At 45.5% G+C, this 21,391-nt stretch overlaps 1 protein-coding gene across 2 annotated transcripts in view; it reads left to right on the top strand.

Moving 5' to 3' along the window:
- map1sa (microtubule-associated protein 1Sa) overlaps positions 1–21,391 on the top strand; it is a gene marked incomplete at its 5' end in the record, with an annotated part of 35,481 nt that overhangs the window by 10,678 nt on the left and 3,412 nt on the right. For both annotated transcript variants that reach the window (XR_012985979.1, XM_076279156.1), the window contains 3 exon segments: positions 15,040–15,122; positions 17,193–17,333; positions 17,461–20,695. Coding sequence is in view for 1 of the 2 variants with exons in the window: in XM_076279156.1 (XP_076135271.1) it covers positions 15,040–15,122; positions 17,193–17,333; positions 17,461–20,695 (3,459 nt within the window).

The following is a 21,391-nucleotide window of genomic DNA, read 5'->3' as shown; positions in this document are numbered from 1 at the left end:
TAGCTGGACTATTCATCCACAACACTGTGTCATAGCTGGACTATTCATCCACAACACTGTCATAGCTGGACTATTCATCCACAACACTGTCATAGCTGGACTATTCATCCACAACACTGTGTCATAGCTGGACTATTCATCCACAACACTGTGTCATAGCTGGACTATTCATCCACAACACTGTGTCAAATCTCTCCATCCATCAGCGTCCCTGTCGACTGTAGGATGTAAAACAGGAAGTTGTGTTCTGGGCGTGCCTCTCTCCCATGAGCATGGGCACTACTAGCCAGGGGGTGAGTGGATGAGCTCTGTGTCATGATTGGACACAGTGAAGTGATTGGTTGAGCCAGCAGCTGTGAAGGATATGATTGGTTGGGCCAGCAGAATGGGTGGGACAGGCACTGTGGCCAGCCTATCAGAGTATTACAGTGCAGAGTAGGGGTATGTATTCGTATTGAACCGAAACGGAACAGGCATCACGGTTCGGTGCATGAATTTACACGGAGAATACACGGTATAAAAATAGGCTACATAAAACTCGCGTGCGGATTAATTCATGTAATGCAGAATTACTGTTCTTTAGCGACACCTAACGCTAATTTGTAGCCTCGCCTTAGCTCTGAAGGGTCTGATTGATTGGTGCCTATGTTATTTTTTTGTCAGGTCGTCGGTCGAGTCAGTCAGTCAGAGATAGCAGCACTAAGCGAGTGGTGGCGACCCACAAGAGTTAGAGGATCCGCTGGTCTCTTTAAGATTGCAAGTTTGAGAACTTCAGTTACAGTAGTACAGGCGAGAGTGGTGGATAAGACGAAACTCTGTGTCGGCGTTGTTCAGCAGTTGTTGGCTAACGTTATGTGAGTGGAAATATATCGAACATGCTACACATATTCGACGCCATCACCCAGATGATGAAGCCTAGGCTACCAATCAATGAAACGAGGAAAAAACTTCCCCTGCGCTTCACCAGCCTTTTAAGGGCCAAAACCTATGGCTTAAAATGATTTCGTAATGACAGAAAGCTATATAAATTGCGTGGTAATTACCTTTATTAGGGCCCGAGCACCCGAAGGGCGCAAGGCCCTATTGTTTTTGTAAGGATTATTAGGGCCCGAGCACCGAAGGGCACAAGGCCCTATTGTTTTTGTAAGGATTATTATTATTATTATTTTTCACTATTATTATTGTTATTCCACTTTTTTGCTTTCCTGTTTTTGAGGTGGTTAACATGGTTGAAAACTCTGAAATTTGGCACACACGTCAGGTGTCACGCATCGCTGTTAGGTACAAGAGCTTGACCCCGGGCGTGGCCAGGGACTCGCTAGCGCCCCCCTTAGGTGACTGATCCATGGTTGGCAAATATTTTGAGGTGGTTAACATAATCGAAAAGTCTTGAAATTTGGCACACACATCAGGTGTCACACAAAGCAGCTAGGTAAAAAAGCTTCGCCCGGGTATGGCCCAGAGGCTCGCTAGCGCCCCCTTATGCCTCCTTAGATGACTGATCCCGTGGTGGGCATATACTTTCAGCTACACACACCAAATTTGGTAGGTGTCTGTATCTCCCCAAGATGAACAACTTTCGTATGTACAATGCATTAGCCACGCCCAACAGGAAGTGAGGTATTTAGGATTTTGTGCAGACTAATATGTGATGAAATATGTGATGAATCATGATGCCAAAGGAGGTGCTTCCCATGGGTGAAAACGCATGAAATTTGGCACACACATCAAGTGATACAGTGAATAGACAGGGATAAAAGCTTGGCACCGGGCGTTGCCCAGGAACTCCATAGCGCCCCCTTATGTCACTGTGACTTGTGGTTGCCATATAGTTTTAGATACACACACCAAATTTGGTGGGTGTATGTAACTCCCAAAAACAAACAACTTTTGTATTAACATGCCATTAGCCACGCCCACAGGAAGTGAGGTAATTGAGATGTTGTGCGTTATGGACATGATCAATTTTACCGTACTCCTCCTAGACGGTTGATCCGATTCATGTCAAAGTTGGTATACGTGATGCCGAGATGTTCCTGATTATAAATTGTGAAGTTTTTTTTGATATGTTGTAATTTGACGAAATGGCGAAATTATTAATTTTAATACCCTTCCACATAAACAATAAATGTGTCATAATTCACCATGCATGGCTTGAAATGTTTTAAATTTCACAGGTCATTGAAGACCATGTTAATGATCATATTCACATGCCCATAATGCATGTTTGGCATAGCGCCACCAACTGGCAACAGAAAGAATGACAATTATACTGATGTCACATGATCAATTTGAACATACTCCTCCTAGACGGTTTGTCAGATTCATTTGAAATTTGGCAAACATTATGCCAAGATGTCGCTGATGTTAAATTGTGAATGGATTTTGGAATGTTGTAATATATTTTATATGATTTTAATATCTCACCACATAAACAGGAAATGTGTCATAAATCACAGTGCATTGAATGAATGGTCTGAAACTTCTCAGGTTAATAGATATCATGATTATGATGATATCCAGACACCCAATGGGCCTGCTGGCATAGCGCCACCACCTGGCCAAGCAGGAAATGTGCCAGAAATGGACAATGCCTTAAGTGATTGATCTGAAACTTTATAAAATATTGGATATCATTATTGTGATGATATTCACGTGCGTAATTCACAGGCCTAGCATAGCGCCACCTTCTGGCCAAGCAGGAAATGTGCCAGAAATGCTCTATGCTTTGAATAAATGGTCTGAAACTTTTCAGGTTAATAGATATTATGATTATGATGATATCCAGACACCCAATGGGCCTGCCTGGCATAGCGCCACCACCTGGCCAAGTAGGAAATGTGCCAGAAATGGACAATGCTTTAAGTGATTGATCTGAAACTTTATAAAATATCGGATATCATTATTGTGATGATATTCACACATATAATTCACATGCCTAGCATAGCGCCACCATCTGGCCAAACAGGAAATATGCCAGCAATGCTCTATGCTTTGAATGAATGGTCTGAAACTTCTCAGGTTAATTGATATTATGATTATGATTATATCCAGACACCCAATGGGCCTGCCTGGCATAGCGCCACCACTTGGTCAAGCAGGAAATGTGCCAGAAATGGACAATGCCTTAAGTGATTGATCTGAAAGTTTTCAAACATTTTGGATATCATTATTGTCATGATATTCACATGTGTCATTTCAATGCCTAACATAGCGCCACCATCTGGCCAACCAAAAAGTGTATCAGAAATGTTCTTTGCTTAAAACGAATGGTCTGAAATTTCTCAGGTTAATATATATTATGATTATGATGACACTCATTGGGCCTGCCTTGCATTACGCCCCCACCTGGCCAAGCGAGTAAATGTGGCAGAAAATAAAATACAAAAGCAAATAGCACACGCATGAAATATGTACATTTCACAAACGCACCACGTCGGTGCTTTGTTGGATTCCGACATGTCACGGGTTGCGGCCCGCAGGTGCTCGGGCCCGCCATTGCCGCTTGCGGCTATATTGTTACTTGTAACTTGTAACTTCTCACACGAGGAGGCTAATAAAAAAATCATAGATGGGATACAGCTAACAACGGAAGTCACGTAACAGATAGTGAAATCTCCAGTGAAATCTCCATAGAAATAAACAGTATCAGGACAGGAAGTAACGTAACCCTAATCATTACCCTAACCCTTAGCTGTATCCCTTCTAGACACCACCTACGGGGGTGAGTTAACGTCAAAGGGTAAAGTCACGTAACTTCTAGTTGTAGTCTTTATGGAATTAAAGGAGCAATTTCGTTTTTTTATAAAAGACAAAATAGTGTGATATTTTCACAGTTAGTAGATTATTACTGTACACACACTGAAAAATATTGAGGCAAATTGTAGACCCTTCCATATACAACTAAACACGGATATTGAAGGCCTTGCTTAAGTGGATTTTTAAAAATCATTATTCTATGTAATTTGCACTTTCAGAAATAAGAGATGCTGTAGGCCTATTTTCAGTTTTATAGCTGATTATCTTATTTTGTTTACAAGTTACAGATGGAGTCTGGGTACTTATTGTACTGTTCACATCTTACACACTTCAGGCTGTTGCAGATAGCTCAGGGGAGAGACATCACACTAGGTGGTACAGCCTGAGACATGCACAATAAAATTTGCTTTTTGCATTTTTGTTTTGCTTTTCCCTCCATTGTACCGAACTCGTACCAAACCGTGATGTCCGAACCGAGGTATGAACCGAACCGTGACTTCTGTGTACCGTTACACCCCTAGTGCACACACACACATACTGTACACACACACACACACACACACACACACACACACACACACCACCACCACCACCACCACCACATACATACATACACACACACACCGTGACTTCTGTGTACCGTTCCACCCCTAGTGCAGAGGTCTAAATGCCATAATACTCACTGTAGTTATACGCATAAATACTTTTACCATCCACCTTCCTGTGGATTTTGTATGTTCAAATGGAAAATATCAGGTGGTTGTATTGAATCTGGTGTGTGTGCGTGTGTGCGTGTGTGTGTGTGTGTGTGTGTGTGTGTGTGTGTGAGTGCGTGCGCGCCCCACTGAGAGCTGGTGTTTTGCCCATGTTGCAGACACAGCGCTGACTCTGGTTTCTCTGGGGGGGGGGGGGGGGGTTTTAATGGGGGGTATCAGCTTCCGGTATACAGAGAGAACAGCTGCTGCCATCATGACTCCCCAGTGGACTGATGTTCCTATCTCACACACACACAACCTCCATGTACAGAGATCACAGCTATCAGGAAAGGGTGGGGCTGTGAGCGTGTGTGTGTGTGTGTGTGTGTGTGTGTGTGTGTGTGTGTGTGTGTGTGTGTGTGTGGGCAGTCCATATTAAATATTGAGAGCTGTGCTGCATCTGGATGTGGCTGGTTAAGAGGGGGCTCACCAGGATTGGGTGCAGTCAAGTCTCCAATTGTCTCTCTCTCCCTCTCCTCTCCTCTCTCTCTCTCTCTCTCTCTCTCTCTCTCTCTCTCTCTCTCTCTCTCTCTCTCTCTCTCCCTCTCTCCCTCTCTCTCCTGTGCAGGTTTCCCTTCAGCATGAGTTTAATGCTGACAAGGCCCTAACCACTGAAGGGTGTGTCATAGACAGACACACACACACACACACACTGAAGGCTATGTCACAAGCAGTGGCAGTGTGTGAACCTTGCAGTTTTTCCTGCTAATATGTCCTGATTGCTGGATCATCGTATTTTGACACATAGAGAAGCGCTGTGCAGTGTGCTCAACTGTTTGCCTGTGTGTGTGTGTGTGTGAGAGAGAGAGAGAGAGAGATATGAAAGTGTGTGTGTATCCTCCTGTTTTAGTTTGTTTTTTTAGTGTGAATAAGTATAAGTATAAGTATATATACTTTTTTGATCCCGTGAGGGAAATTTGGTCTCTGCATTTAACCCAATCGGTGAATTAGTGAAACACAAACAGCACACAGTGAACACACAGTGAGGTGAAGCACACACTAATCCCGGCACAGTGAGCTGCCTGCAACAACAATGGCGCTCGGGGAGCAGTGAGGGGTTAGGTGCCTTGCTCAAGGGCACTTCAGCCGTGCCTACTGGTCGGGGCTCGAACCGGCAACCCTCCGGTTACAAGTCCAGAGTGCTAACCAGTGGGCCACGGCTGCCCACAATATATGCCCAGAATATTACTGTGTGTACAGTATCTGTAAGTGTATCTTTGGTGTGTGTGTGTGTGTGTGTGTGAATGTGTGTGATATGAAAATGTGTGTGTGTGGGTGTATCCTGTTGTAATTCACTTTATCAGTGTGAATATGTTTACTGTGTGTGTGTGTGTGTGTACAGTATCTGTAAGTGTATCTCTGTTGTGTGTGTGTGTCTGTGCTCTGTGTCTGTGTCTGTATGTGTGTGTGTGTGTGTGTGTGCATGCATCTCTGTACAGTATCTGTAAGTCTGTGTGTGTCTGTGACCTGTGTGTGTGTGTGTGTGTGTGCACATGCACATTAGCCTTGCGTGAGAGTTCCACACAGTGGAGCAGTGGTGGGCTGGGTAGCGGCTCTGTAGCCCCCCAGGGGAGAAGATGCCAGCCAGGGCCAAAGGAGCTGGGGGGGGGGGGGCACTGGGGGTGTGATCGCTCTTTCTATAGCGCCATGCATGACTGCTTTTCTCCTACTATAACACACACGCACACAGACACACACACACACACACACACACACAAAACACACACACAAAACACAAATAGACTAGGAACACACCAACCCAACGACACAAACCATATATGTACACATATCTTTGCCGATTCTGTGATGATGAGGAACCCAAATATATCACACACACACACACACACACACACACACAGCACCAGACACAGCCAGTGTTGAGACATGACTGAGTCATTTTGTGAAGACCACCCACATTTCTACGTCTGTGCATTTTGCGTGCGTGCTGTGTGTGTCGTGCTCATACTTAGCCAATGCTTTAATTATAGAGACTTAAGAGCAGGCCATGAGGAGCCGGAGTGAGCAGAGGCTGCAGTATTGTCACACACACACACTCTGTTACACACACACACACACACACACACACACACACACACACACTCTGTTACTTAGACACACACACACACACACTCTGTTACACACACACACACACACACACACACACACTCTGTTACTTACACACACACACACACACACTCTGTTACACACACACACACACCCACACACACACACACACACACACTCTGTTACACACACACACTCTGTTACACAAACACACACACACACACACACTCTGTTACTTACACACACACACACACACTCTGTTACACACACATACACACACACTCTTACACACACACACACACTGTTACACACACACACTCTGTTACACACACACACACACACACACACACACACACACTCACACACTCTGTTACTTACACATACACACACACACACACACTCTGTTACTTACACACACACACACACACACACACACACACACTCTGTTACTTACACTCACACACACTCTGTCACACACACACACACACACACACACTGTCACACACACACACACACACTCTGTTACACACACATACACACACACTCTGTTACATACACACACACTCTGTTACACACACACACTGTTACACACACACACTCTGTTACACACACACACACACACACACACACTCTGTTACTTACACACACACACACACACTCTGTTACTTACACACACACACACACACACACACACTCTGTTACTTACACTCACACACACTCTGTTACACACACACACACACACTGTTACACACACACACACTCTGTTACACACACATACACACACACTCTGTTACACACACACACACACACACACACTCTGTTACACACACACACACACACACACTGTTACACACACACACACTGTTACACACACACACACACTGTTACACACACTCACACACACACACACACACTCTGTTACACACACACACTCACACACACACACTCTGTTACACACACACATGTGTGTGTCTAAGGGTGTCTGGAGTACATCTGAGTGCTTTATGAAGAGAAATGAGGCGACACCAGCTGCAGCTTTGTCTCAACAGAGAGCTCAGGCGTGCGTTACCGATTTAGATCACCACAGCATTACCATGGAGCACGCACACACACACACACACACACACACACACACACACACACACACACACACACATACATATATAGATATATATATATATATATATATATATATATATATATATATATATATATACACACTCATCACACTCACTCACGCACACACACACAGATATATACACTCTTCACACTCACGCACACACACTGACATATACACTCATCACTCACACACACACTGATCTATACACTCATCACGCTCATGTACACACACACACACGCTCATGTACACACACACATGCATCATGCATGCATACTCATTCTCATGGAGCAGTCACACTCTTACTCTTACACTTACCGCTTGGCTAATAGTGCTTCTGAGGGCTTCTGGGTAATCCTGAGGTTAATTTCGCTGGTTACTTGTGACTATGTGACAATAAAGGCCTACTACTACACACACACACACACACACACACACCTTATCTGCTCCTAGCTTGCTGTCTCTCAGAGGGAGGTCCTGCTGTTGCTAGGGCAAGTGCACAGGAAGGACGGAAGTGCTCGTTGTGTTTGCGGAGTCGTGTCACTCAGACAGCAGGAGTGTGGATGAGGTCACAACACTCATTTGGGCAGATCTGACCCCAAGACAACAAAGCCAAGGCCAGATCCACTGTCCCCATGACAACAAAGCCAAGGCCAGATCCACTGTCCCCATGACAACAAAGCCAAGGCCAGATCCGCTGTCGCCAGAAATGGGAACTCTGACCATATGGGCCATATTTACATGATGATTGATGTCATGGGCCTGTGCACTAATTAATGGCATGTGATGCCACTGAAGTATAGACAAAAAACATCAGACATAAAGTAGCACTAGTAAACTTTAACTTTGACTTTTATCAAACAGGGAAAATTCACTTTGTAGTAAATTATCTTCAGAACGCCCCACCCCCCCTCTCCCTTAAGATCGTATAGCTGTGAGGTCTCTTTGAAGTCCAGGTGCTGTAGCATAATTACACACACACCGACTAGCTGCACATGGAGCTCGTCTGAGAGATGTGATCCATCAGTATACACACGGTCGTGTGTGTGCGCGTGTGCGTGTGTGTGTGTGTGTGCGCGCGCGCTGAACACACAACTCGTCTGAGAGATGTGCTTTGTCAGCGTACACACGGGTGTGTGTGTGTGTGTGTGTGTGTGTGTGTGCGCGCCAGCGTGTGTGTGTGTGTGTGTGTGTGTGGCGCGCTGAACATGGAGCTCGTCTGAGAGATGTGCACCACAGGCTCCGCTTGGCTAATAGTGCTTCTGAGGGCTTCTGGGTAATCCTGAGACCCAGGGCCATTACCTCCAAGTGTCCAGATGCCCCTTTAACTTCCTTAATGGAGCCCTAATCCAATCAGGAGCTCGGTATGGTACGCTGTGGATGACCACAGCTGCAGCCTATCCCATAATGCTCCTCTCTGTGCCCACCACGGTTTCCTGTCTGCTTGTGAAAACGTTTGATTCAGTAACGGAGCTGCGCTCATTATTTCTTTCAGCACCATCACCTTGCTGAGTTACAGCAACTATGTTTTATACATGCTGAGTTACAGCAACTATGTTTTATACATGCTGAGTTACAGCAACTATGTTTTATACATGCTGAGTTACAGCAACTATGTTTTATACATGCTGAGTTACAGCAACTATGTTTTATACATGCTGAGTTACAGCAACTATGTTTTATACATGCTGAGTTACAGCAACTATGTTTTATACATGCTGAGTTACAGCAACTATGTTTTATACATGCTGAGTTACAGCAACTATGTTTTATACATGCTGAGTTACAGCAACTATGTTTTATACATGCTGAGTTACAGCAACTATGTTTTATACATGCTGAGTTACAGCAAAACTATGTTTTATACATGCTGAGTTACAGCAACTATGTTTTATACATGCTGAGTTACAGCAACTATGTTTTATACATGCTGAGTTACAGCAACTATGTTTTATACATGCTGAGTTACAGCAACTATGTTTTATACATGCTGAGTTACAGCAACTATGTTTTATACATGCTGAGTTACAGCAACTATGTTTTATACATGCTGAGTTACAGCAACTATGTTTTATACATGCTGAGTTACAGCAACTATGTTTTATACATGCTGAGTTACAGCAACTATGTTTTATACATGCTGAGTTACAGCAAAACTATGTTTTATACATGCTGAGTTACAGCAACTATGTTTTATACATGCTGAGTTACAGCAACTATGTTTTATACATGCTGAGTTACAGCAAAACTATGTTTTATACATGCTGAGTTACAGCAACTATGTTTTATACATGCTGAGTTACAGCAACTATGTTTTATACATGCTGAGTTACAGCAAAACTATGTTTTATACATGCTGAGTTACAGCAACTATGTTTTATACATGCTGAGTTACAGCAACTATGTTTTATACATGCTGAGTTACAGCAACTATGTTTTATACATGCTGAGTTACAGCAAAACTATGTTTTATACATGCTGAGTTACAGCAACTATGTTTTATACATGCTGAGTTACAGCAACTATGTTTTATACATGCTGAGTTACAGCAAAACTATGTTTTATACATGCTGAGTTACAGCAACTATGTTTTATACATGCTGAGTTACAGCAACTATGTTTTATACATGCTGAGTTACAGCAACTATGTTTTATACATGCTGAGTTACAGCAACTATGTTTTATACATGCTGAGTTACAGCAACTATGTTTTATACATGCTGAGTTACAGCAACTATGTTTTATACATGCTGAGTTACAGCAACTATGTTTTATACATGCTGAGTTACAGCAACTATGTTTTATACATGCTGAGTTACAGCAACTATGTTTTATACATGCTGAGTTACAGCAACTATGTTTTATACATGCTGAGTTACAGCAAAACTATGTTTTATACATGCTGAGTTACAGCAACTATGTTTTATACATGCTGAGTTACAGCAACTATGTTTTATACATGCTGAGTTACAGCAAAACTATGTTTTATACATGCTGAGTTACAGCAACTATGTTTTATACATGCTGAGTTACAGCAACTATGTTTTATACATGCTGAGTTACAGCAAAACTATGTTTTATACATGCTGAGTTACAGCAACTATGTTTTATACATGCTGAGTTACAGCAACTATGTTTTATACATGCTGAGTTACAGCAACTATGTTTTATACATGCTGAGTTACAGCAAAACTATGTTTTATACATGCTGAGTTACAGCAACTATGTTTTATACATGCTGAGTTACAGCAACTATGTTTTATACATGCTGAGTTACAGCAAAACTATGTTTTATACATGCTGAGTTACAGCAACTATGTTTTATACATGCTGAGTTACAGCAACTATGTTTTATACATGCTGAGTTACAGCAACTATGTTTTATACATGCTGAGTTACAGCAACTATGTTTTATACATGCTGAGTTACAGCAACTATGTTTTATACATGCTGAGTTACAGCAACTATGTTTTATACATGCTGAGTTACAGCAACTATGTTTTATACATGCTGAGTTACAGCAACTATGTTTTATACATGCTGAGTTACAGCAACTATGTTTTATACATGCTGAGTTACAGCAACTATGTTTTATACATGCTGAGTTACAGCAAAACTATGTTTTATACATGCTGAGTTACAGCAAAACTATGTTTTATACATGCTGAGTTACAGCAAAACTATGTTTTATACATGCTGAGTTACAGCAACTATGTTTTATACATGCTGAGTTACAGCAACTATGTTTTATACTTGCTCAAGTCATACTTACTTATATCCTGCACTGGCTTCCTGTAACTTACAGAATGTACTTTAAAGTACTGCTGTTTGTTTTTAAATCACTAAATGGGTCCAAAGTAATTGTTCAACATAAAGTGGCACTTATATGTTTCTCCTCCAGGGGAACACCTGGTTGATTTACAGCAACTCAAGAGATATTACTATGTCCTAAGTTACCTAATTATTTGTAACTTATTCAGTCATATGGATAATTTATGAAGTTTAAATGGTAGGCTTGTTGTCATTTTTCAGTACATGCTCTCAATTTCTTATCGATTTCTAGTAAGTAAGTTTAGGGAGTAATGGACTAGGGTGTAAGAAAGTAAGTAAAGGTCTTGTGGATGTCAGGAAGTGATTTAATTATTCAGTCATCAAGTAGGCTACTTTGTGAAGTTAAAATGGTGTAGTTATCACTTTTTTTATTAGTGGACCACACAGTAGTAGATGATCTCAGTTTTGGTGAAAAGCTAAAGTGTTGTGGATGCTTGGTAGTGGTGTGGTAGTGGTGGTGTGGTGGTGGTGTGGTAGTGGTGTGGTGGTGGTGTGGTAGTGGTGTGGTGGTGGTGGTGTGGTGGTGGTGTGGTAGTGGTGTGGTGGTGGTGTGGTGGTGGTGTGGTAGTGGTGTGGTAGTGGTGTGGTGGTGGTGGTGTGGTGGTGGTGTGGTGGTGGTGTGGTAGTGGTGTGGTGGTGGTGTGGTAGTGGCTATACAGTGAGTCATCTGCTGCTGCTGGCACGATGTCTCATCCGATTGGCCGTCTCCTCATCTGACCCCGGCACCTCACTGTAATCTGCCTCCACTCTCACCCTTGACCTTCCGCTAATGGCTTTGGGGGGTCAAGTTTAAGATGGACACTACTAACCAGCTCGGTGTGTGCCTGGTGAGCAGAGGCATCGTGAAGAACATGGATGGGTTATTGCCCCTCTCTGGTGAGCAGAGGCATCGTGAAGAACATGGATGGGTTATTGCCCCTCTCTGGTGAGCAGTGGCATCGTGAAGAACATGGCTGGGTTATTGCCCCTCTCTGGTGAGCAGTGAGAATGCTAAGATCAGGGAAATAACAGGGTCTTTCGCTCTCGTAGTGAATTCCACAGATTTTTTCCCCTCTTTTATTGGTTGACATAGTGTTATCAACAGGGTTCTTTATTGGTTGAGAGAGGGTTATCAATAGGGTTCTTTATTGGTTGAGACAGGGTTTTCAATAGGGTTCTTTATTGGTTGAGAGAGGGTTATCAATAGGGTTCTTTATTGGTTGAGAGAGGGTTATCAATAGGGTTCTTTAGTAGGAAATTAGAGTGTGTGTATGATACCATGGGGCATGTGACTGTGTTGTGTGTGTGTCACGAGTGCTTTTATTGAAGGCTGTTCTGTTGGCTTTGACACAAGACTCCTCATTCTCAAGGTGAATGCTTCTCTTGTGCTCTTGGTAGACCTAGAAACCACTCGATTAGAGCAATGCTGGTATTTCATACAAATATATCCGTTTTTAATACATGGCCTAAACCAGTGTTTCTCAAACTTTTTTTCTGGGGACCCACTTTTTAAAAATGACAGACTATCGCGACCCAACTCGTGACCTGTGGTAGTTAACAAACTAGATCAGTGGTTCTCAAACTTTTTTTCATTCCCCACTTTGCCCCCTTGATCATTCTCGAGCCCCACCTGTCCCTCATCGCTCTAAGAAAGTGGTAGGTCGAAGCTTAAAATTGTCAAATTTATTGAAATAATGACAAGTTCTAAATATATCCTCTTCAACAGAGTTAAAATCAGCTGGTGCTGCAGATATAATAATAATAAATAAATAAATACATAACACACATATTTCTGTTTTCCAGCAACATATTAGGAAGCATAGGCCATTATACAGCATTGTACAATATATTCAATGAAATGCCAACATGTTGCATTAAATGGATCCATAATCCAGTCATACTGAGCACTGCTGGTTGGCAAATATTTTTGAAATAAACTTTGCAGGGATGTGATGTAGGCCTACTGCTGAATACATGGGATCACAAGAGTGCCTCCCAATCAGACGTTTCAGCGATTTCGCTCAGAAATCTCAAAGGCATAAAATACTGTCGCGATCGAGGCGCCTGTCCCATACTCAAGTGTTTTTGGTGAATGCAGTATAATCTTATTTGCTAGGTGAGGTAGGTGCTTGTCTTTGCCTTGTAACTGGACATTTAACTCAAATGTATCGCTAAGATATATCAAATATATCGCTAAGATAGGCCAGCTTTGTCAAGAAATGTTCATTAATGAACGTGCTTGCAGATTCAAACATGCGCTCTTCCTCCAGAGGCGACTCGGAGCTCAAACACGCGCGACAGCACTTTACCTCGGGAAAGCCACCTTGCCTCGCTGTGAAACAGTACAGCCTTTTGGTCAGCTACCATCTCTTCGCAAAGTGTGGAGAATAGATGCGCTTTTAAGGGCCGGGTTTTGATGAAATTCACCACTCTCACAACAACGTTCAAAATCTCATGTAGGTCGGGACTAACTAAGCTGCCTTGACACGAGCGCTTCCCTGTGAATATCACAGTGCGTCCGTTGCGCATCGGGTGCTACCTGGGCCCAGGCTACAGATTAAAAAAAAAATAAAAAAAATGTTTTTCACGTCAGTTCGCGCCCCACCTGGCATGTCTCCGCGACCCAGTAGTGGGTCGTGACCCACAGTTTGAGAAACGCTGGCCTAAACAGAGCCCACAAATGCTAACGCTGAACAATGAAGCCATGGCCAGTGTATGTGCTGTGTTTTTGAGTCAGTCATCCCTGAATATCCTGCCATCAGTGTTTTGGATTGTCTGAGGCCAAGGAGTATGCTGGGTCCAATTGGTTTACTGTAAGATGTTTACAGAGGGATTTTTGACATATGGTTTGGACAGATCTTCCTTGCCTCCTTTTTGAGATCATTTCTGATCCACTTAGCTAAGCTTTGTAGCATGCGCTAAGAACTCATGTGTCCTTGTGCATTGTCTGCCGATTGGTTGTTAGTAGCTGTGTCTTAGCAACAGTGTTTTGGTTTGCTCTGTTTAGGTGCCTATGATGAAGGAAACAATGGCATGAAAAACACTCTGAAATCTAATCTGATATTCAGCTCCAGATACAGAAACACCTTCTCCTTATTACGGCTCCACCTGACTCCTTATTACGCCTCCACCTGACTCCTTCAGCCGTGTTTTTTATGTCTCTCAAGGGCATGGCAGACGTTAATGCACTCATCAGTCGCTTATGCATTAATATCTGTTACAACTTTCTGTAGCTCCTGTATATCCCTGACATTTGAATAACACTCTCTCTTTCTCTCCTCCGGTTCTCTCTCTTTTTCTTTCCTCTGGTTCTCTCTCCCCCCCTCTCTCTCTCTCTCTCTCTCTCTCTCTTTCTCCCTCTCTCTCTCTCTCTCTCTCTCCCCCTCTCTCCCCCCCCTCTCTCTCTCTTTCTCTCTCTTTCTCTCTCTCTCTCTCTCTTTCTTTCTCTCTCTCTCTCTCTCTCTCTCTCTCTCTCTCTCTCTCTCTCTCTCTCCCTCCCTTCCTTCCTGCCTGGTTTCTTGTTCTCGTGTGCAGGACAGAGGACTCTGCAGCACAGTGGTGACGTCCTGGACACACAGGTGGTTGTGAATCCGTCCCAATCTCTGGTTTCATCTGAGGTGAGTCCTCCCCATGACCCCTGTTTGTCCCTCTTCCCCCACCGTACTCCTCCCAGCTCTCTGACAGGAAGCATGATGGCTGTGGAGTCCAGGCGGAATGAAAGGGCTGTGTGGCATTCTGACCACCTCCCTGTACTGTGATGAGAGCGAGTGGCATTCTGACCACCTGCCTGTACTGTGATGAGAGCGAGTGGCATTCTGACCACCTGCCTGTACTGTGATGAGAGCGAGTGGCATTCTGACCACCTGCCTGTACTGTGATGAGAGCGAGTGGCATTCTGACCACCTGCCTGTACTGTGATGAGAGCGAGTGGCATTCTGACCACCTGCCTGTACTGTGATGAGAGCGAGTATCTCGGCGGTCACGTGCTGGGAGCTCCTTGGTGGCTCCTGACATCTGTGTCTAGTGCTGCTTTTATGGTGCACGCAGCTGTGTGGCCCTCGGCAGTCATCATCCATCTCATCTTGTGCGTTCTGTTTAATGGTTTTGAGACCGTGGTTCCTCCTGGTTATTGGTTGCTTGTGCGTCCGTCGGCTTGCGAGCTGGAAAAGCAAACTCTGGTCAGGCCAATCACATTGTGTATAGAGTCGATGGGCGGGCTTAACAGAGTTGCGATGGTTCCACGTGAACTCTCTGCTACTTGAGAACAAAGAAGATGGCTGCTGCTGCTGGCGAACAGCGTTCTTTCAAATCGACTTTGGCCGCGACTCTTACACATTTGGAGTTAAGCTTTACCTTGAGAAAAGAACAAAGAATGACACTAAGTGGTTATAGTGTTATCCTATTACTTGCAGAGGGAATTTGAAAGACAACCGTTTATCCCGCCCCTCGGATTAAGCCCTGCCAATGGTGTGTTCCCAGACCCAACATGTTGATGTGGGTCTGGCTTGCCAGGCTAGCTTTCTGTGTAATGGTTTTGAGACCGTGGTTCTTCCAGGTTATTGGGTGCTTGTGCATTCTGTTTAATTGGTTCTAGACCGTGGTTCCTCCAGGTTATTGGGTGCTTGTGCATTCTGTTTAATTGTTTTGAGACCGTGGTTCCTCCAGGTTATTGGGTGCTTGTGCATTCTGTTTAATTGGTTCTAGACCGTGGTTCCTCCAGGTTATTGGGTGCTTGTGCATTCTGTTTAATTGGTTCTAGACCGTGGTTCCTCCAGGTTATTGGGTGCTTGTGCATTCTGTTTAATTGGTTCTAGACCGTGGTTCCTCCAGGTTATTGTCCTGCACTGGGCCAACTCTTTTAGTGCAGCTGCTTCCTCTTTCCCTTATTTGGCATTGTGTAGCTCATTTAGATGCACAGCTATGAACACCTATCCTGAGTATGTAAACACCAGGGTTGTGTAGCTCGTTTAGATGCACAGCTATGAACACCTATCCTGAGTATGTAAACACCAGGGTTGTGTAGCTCGTTTAGATGCACAGCTATGAACACCTATCCTGAGTATGTAAACACCAGGGTTGTAGCACATTTCTCTGGCTGCTCCATATGACTCTGCTTTCTGCAGCTGCTTCTCATTATGATTTCATCTGTCGTCTTAAAATACACACGGATGCTAACATGTAAAATATCCATCAAAGATATTCAAATGACCATGCAAAACTCTGAGGAACACTTTGACAGTGTTTTATTTGGGGTGGTGGCAATATGTGTTGCCCTATAAAGGACTTTTGTTAGAATATAGCTGGTCGGTCCTCAGATGCTGTGCATGAATTAGACAAGAATGTTATTTCTGAGGAGTTAAGATTCGTGATGTTATTTCTGAGGAGTTAAGATTCGTGGTCGGTGCCTTTGGGAAGACAAAACATTGTGAATATTTTTAGTCTTCTCGCATTGGAAAGGACTAGTCCATGTGATATTTTAATCTAGCATGAAGGGCAAACGCGAGTTAGCCAAAATATAATTCCCGGTTGCCTGTGCCTCATTTTGGAATGTTGGCATACAATATAAAACCTTGCTTTAGTGTAATCATTTAAGAATACCGTTAGAAAACCGTTTTAGAACTGTAAACAACATTCTCTGTTCTTGAATTCCTGGTTCCACTCCGTGATCCTTCTGTTCTGTGTTCCAGGTCCGGAGGCTTATCTCTGATGAGTCGCGCCACAAGCTGCTGATTCTTGCGGGGCAGTGTGTCGAGCGGTCAGGTGACCTCGTGCTGCAGACTGGGAGCTTTTCTCTCGATGACTTCATCCAAATATTTGCAGATGAGGAGGTAGCTGGTGCAGAACTATTTCCCTTTCATATTCCATTAACCACTATTGCCTGTGCCTGGCTTCATCCAACTGTTGGCTGCATGTGTTTAGTCATTTCAAAAACACTTTGTTCATGGCTGCTTGCAGATCGGTGAGCTGCTGAGCTCTGCAGACCCAACACAGAAAGCCACGCTGACCCTGAGCTGCCCCAGTACGGGCGCGTGGAAGAACTCTGTGCTGGAGAAGCACAACCTGCAGGACTTCATCGAGATCAAGATCAACCCCACCGCCACGCTGCCCGAGATGGAGGGCCTGCAGGAGTTCACGGAGTACCTCTCCGAGTCCCTGGAGCCGCAGTCGCCCTTCGAGCTCCTCGAACCGCCGAGCACCGTTGGCTTCCTCAAGCTCTCCCGCCCCTGCTGCTATATCTTCCCAGGGGGTCGAGGGGACTCTGCCTTTTTCGCCGTTAATGGATTTAACATCCTGGTGAACGGAGGATCCGATTCACGCTCCTGCTTCTGGAAGTTGGTCAGGCATTTGGACCGGGTCGACTCCATATTGCTCACACACATTGGCGTAGACAACCTGCCCGGTGTGAACAGCCTCCTCCAGAGAAAAGCAGCTGAGCTTGAGGAGGAGCAGCAGGGCAGTGGCTCCCAGGCCAACGAGGACTGGCTGAAAAATCTGATTTCTCCAGAAATCGGGGTGGTTTTCCTGAACGCCCCAGAGAGACTGAAAACACTCCAAGGCGACACCAAAGTACTCCGAAGCTGTGACCAGGCAGCGCTCACCTTACAGCATCTGCAGAAGCTGTCCATTACTCCAGAGCATCTCTCACGCTCCAGCGGCCCAACGATTGAACCGGTCATCCTCTTCCAGAAGATGGGAGTCGGCCGGCTGGAGCTGTACGTGTTGAGCCCAGTCAAAGGGAGCAAAGACCTGGAGGCCCTCATGCAGTCCTGGCCAAACAATGGTGCCAATCCAAAGGGCTCCGACCTGCCGTTGCCCTGCCTTGCCTCTATCTGTGCCCTTCTGGTTTGGCATCCTGCCAGCCCACACGAGAAGATCATCCGGGCCCTCTTCCCCGGATGCACGCCCCAGAGTAAAATTCTGGAAGGGTTCGAAAAACTGAAGCACCTGGACTTCCTCAAACACCCTGTTGTGAGTTTGAAGGACCTCGAGACGTCCAAGTCGGATAAACAGCCAAAGCGTGCTGAAAGCAAAGAAAGCCTCAAGTCCCTTCCCAGGGACACGAGACCAGCAAGTGCCTCTGTGAAGGATAAGTTAGCCCGTACTGATGTGAAAAAGCTGGACCCTAAGACCAAGACCAAAGCTGCAGGCGAAACAAGTGCGTCTAAGGATGGTAAGGATGAGGACAAAGCAAAACCAAGAGACAGTGAGACGAAACTAAAGACGTCAAAGGTCGACAAGCCTTTGACAAAGAAGGAGCCTGTGAAAGATGAAAAGAAAGAAGTGCGTAGTAGGGAAGCCAAGCCATTGCCAAGTGCTGCCAAGAAAGAAGAGAGCCTGGAGAAAAAGAAGGAGATCGTCAAGAAGGACCTTAGTCTAAAACCAAAGAAGGACTTGAAACCTGAAGTGAAGAAAGAAATTAAGAAAGAAGTCAAACCTGAAGAAAAGAAACCAGCCAAAGCCCCTGCCAAGGATTCCAAAAGGGTTTCCACAGCGGGGGCATCAGCTACGGCTAAGACCACTGTGAAGAATGGCACCCTGAAAAAGGATCAAGGTACTCTTAAGAAGGAATCAGCAAAAGGGGCCAAGTCAAAGCCTGACAAGAAAGATCAGGGAAATCTAAAGGTCCCCTCTTCCTCAGAGGGGGAAGCAGATCGCTCCAAAATGTCCACGCCCGAAGACATGACTGAAGAGTTTGAGAAGTTGAAATTGGAAAATGAGCAAGGCTCAGTAAACACTACAACAGGAAGTGAAGCTAAACAGTCAAAAGAAGTAAATGGCGTTGGAGCAGGCGCTAACACTGGGGAAAGCCCGGAGAAATTCAGACGCATGGATACACTACCCGCTCCCAGCCAGTCAGCGGATCCCACCTCACCTCTTGCAAGGACACCAAAGAGTGAGCGCAGCGTCAACTTCGACCTGACGCCAACCGAACACAGAATTGGTCCGGAGGACGGCTGTGTGAGTTCCGAGGAGAAAACCCTGGAGATGGTGTCCCCTCCAGGCTCGGGGCAGAACAGTGCCGGCCACACACCTTTCCACCACTCTCCCGACGAGGACGCCCAGGGCTCCGGTGAGGACAGCAGTTTAGGCGGGAAAGTTCCCAGCCTCAGTCTGGAGGACAGCCACGCCCCAGGGTCCAACAAGACGTCAGACGCAGGCTGCTCCAGAAGCAACCTGGAGAACAACTCCACCTCCTCCCAGGACAAACAGTCCAGCTTCCTCTCTCTCAGCTCCTTCAACATGATGGCCGACGGTCCCTCCTTCACGTCCTTGCCTGCCGAGGTTGGCTCGCCACATTCCACTGAGGTTGACGAGTCCTTATCTGTGTCCTTCGAGCAGGACATGGGGGACAGGACGTTTTCCAACGGCCACCTGGTGGATCCGGATTCCAAAGCGGGCATGTCTCTACCCCTAAAGGCGTGTCACAACATGCGCTCGTCAGGAGACGGGTGCGACGAGAGAGGCTCTGGTCCTCAGGGGCTCTTCCCTGACCTCCCTCCCCACGATGTGGACCTGTGCCTGGTCTCGCCCTGCGAGTTCCAGCACCACAAGTCCCCAGAGGGCCTGACTCCAGGGCACCCCGCCAGCCCTCACGATCTCTCGGACGAGAGTGACTCGCAGGAGCTGGTCAAGCCCGTGTGCTGCAACAACAACGACGACAAGCTCACACCCCAGGGTGCGGACACACCGCCAACGTCCGCCAGCGAGTCTCTTCCTACGGGCACGGACTCAGACGTGCCCCCAGCCACTGGTGACTGCCCCTCCATCAGCGAAGACGCCTTGGATTCGGACGAGGACGACTCCGGCGACATCTTCCCACCCCAGCAAGCTCACGACCATCCCACCCCTCACTCCTCCCACCGAAAGGGTCAGCTCTTGTCCCCGGACCCGCCTCCAGCCCCCATGAAGGACCTGCCCCCCCTCCCGCCACAGCCTGGCGCCTGCATGGCCGACCCTGACGCAGACGCCCAGGCCAAGAAGAGCACCGCCACCGCCAAAAGCAAGAAGCCCGCTAGCGCCACCCAGAGGCTATCCACAAACAGCACAGCAGCAGGGGGCAAAGCGAAGAGTGGCCTGGGAACAGGAGTAGGCACGCTGAAGGCCACCTCTAACCTGGACACCAGGCCTGCTTCACGTGGTGGCGCTGGGGGTGGATCACGGCCATCTACTGCAAAGCCCTCTTCCTCAGGTACCTTCCCACCAATGCAGCCACTACTAACTCAAGACAGAATGGGGCATAGACGCTTCCTTCCCACCAAAGCAGCCACTACTAACTCAGACAGAATGGGGCATAGATGAACTCAGACAGAATGGGGCATAGATGCTTCCCTCACACAGACATAATGTGGCATACACTGTAGATGCTACCCTCACAAAGGTAAAGCATAAACATAACATTCAGTGTAAAGTACAAAGAAGTGGTGTTGCCTAATACAAAACTGCTTATGAATCTCAAAGAGAAGGAACAGTGGTATTTACTGTGTTTTGAGGCTATGGTAAGAAACATTTATTCTGTCATAACAATAATACCCATTTGATCACCACAACTAGGTCTAGAATTAGAACACTTGATGTTTAAAACCGTGGTGCTATAGTTGGTCCAGCACCATAATTAGAGGGCTTTGGAGCCTGTCTTACTTTCTGATTTCTGATTAGAAAACAAAGCCGGACTGTGTGAAAGCGTAGGAGTCCAGGAGAGGGGATTTATTTTCTCACTGCATCTATTATTGCAACAGTTATCAGATTTCAGGCCCATTTACCCCAAGAGAAGCCCGTTTCTTACGGTAGCTGTGATGAAGGGTTCTGCCGAGAGAAGCTCTTTTCTTACGGTAACTGTGATGAAGGGTTCTGCCGAGAGAAGCTTGTTTCTTACGGTAGCTGTGAT

Source organism: Alosa pseudoharengus, unplaced genomic scaffold (assembly GCF_046254945.1).
Source record: "Alosa pseudoharengus isolate Yale_2024_CS ecotype anadromous, Long Island Sound unplaced genomic scaffold, YU_APseudo_1.1 YU_APseudo_1.1_scf_11, whole genome shotgun sequence".
NCBI lineage: Eukaryota > Metazoa > Chordata > Actinopteri > Clupeiformes > Clupeidae > Alosa > Alosa pseudoharengus.
This window is presented reverse-complemented; position numbering and strand designations above follow the sequence as displayed.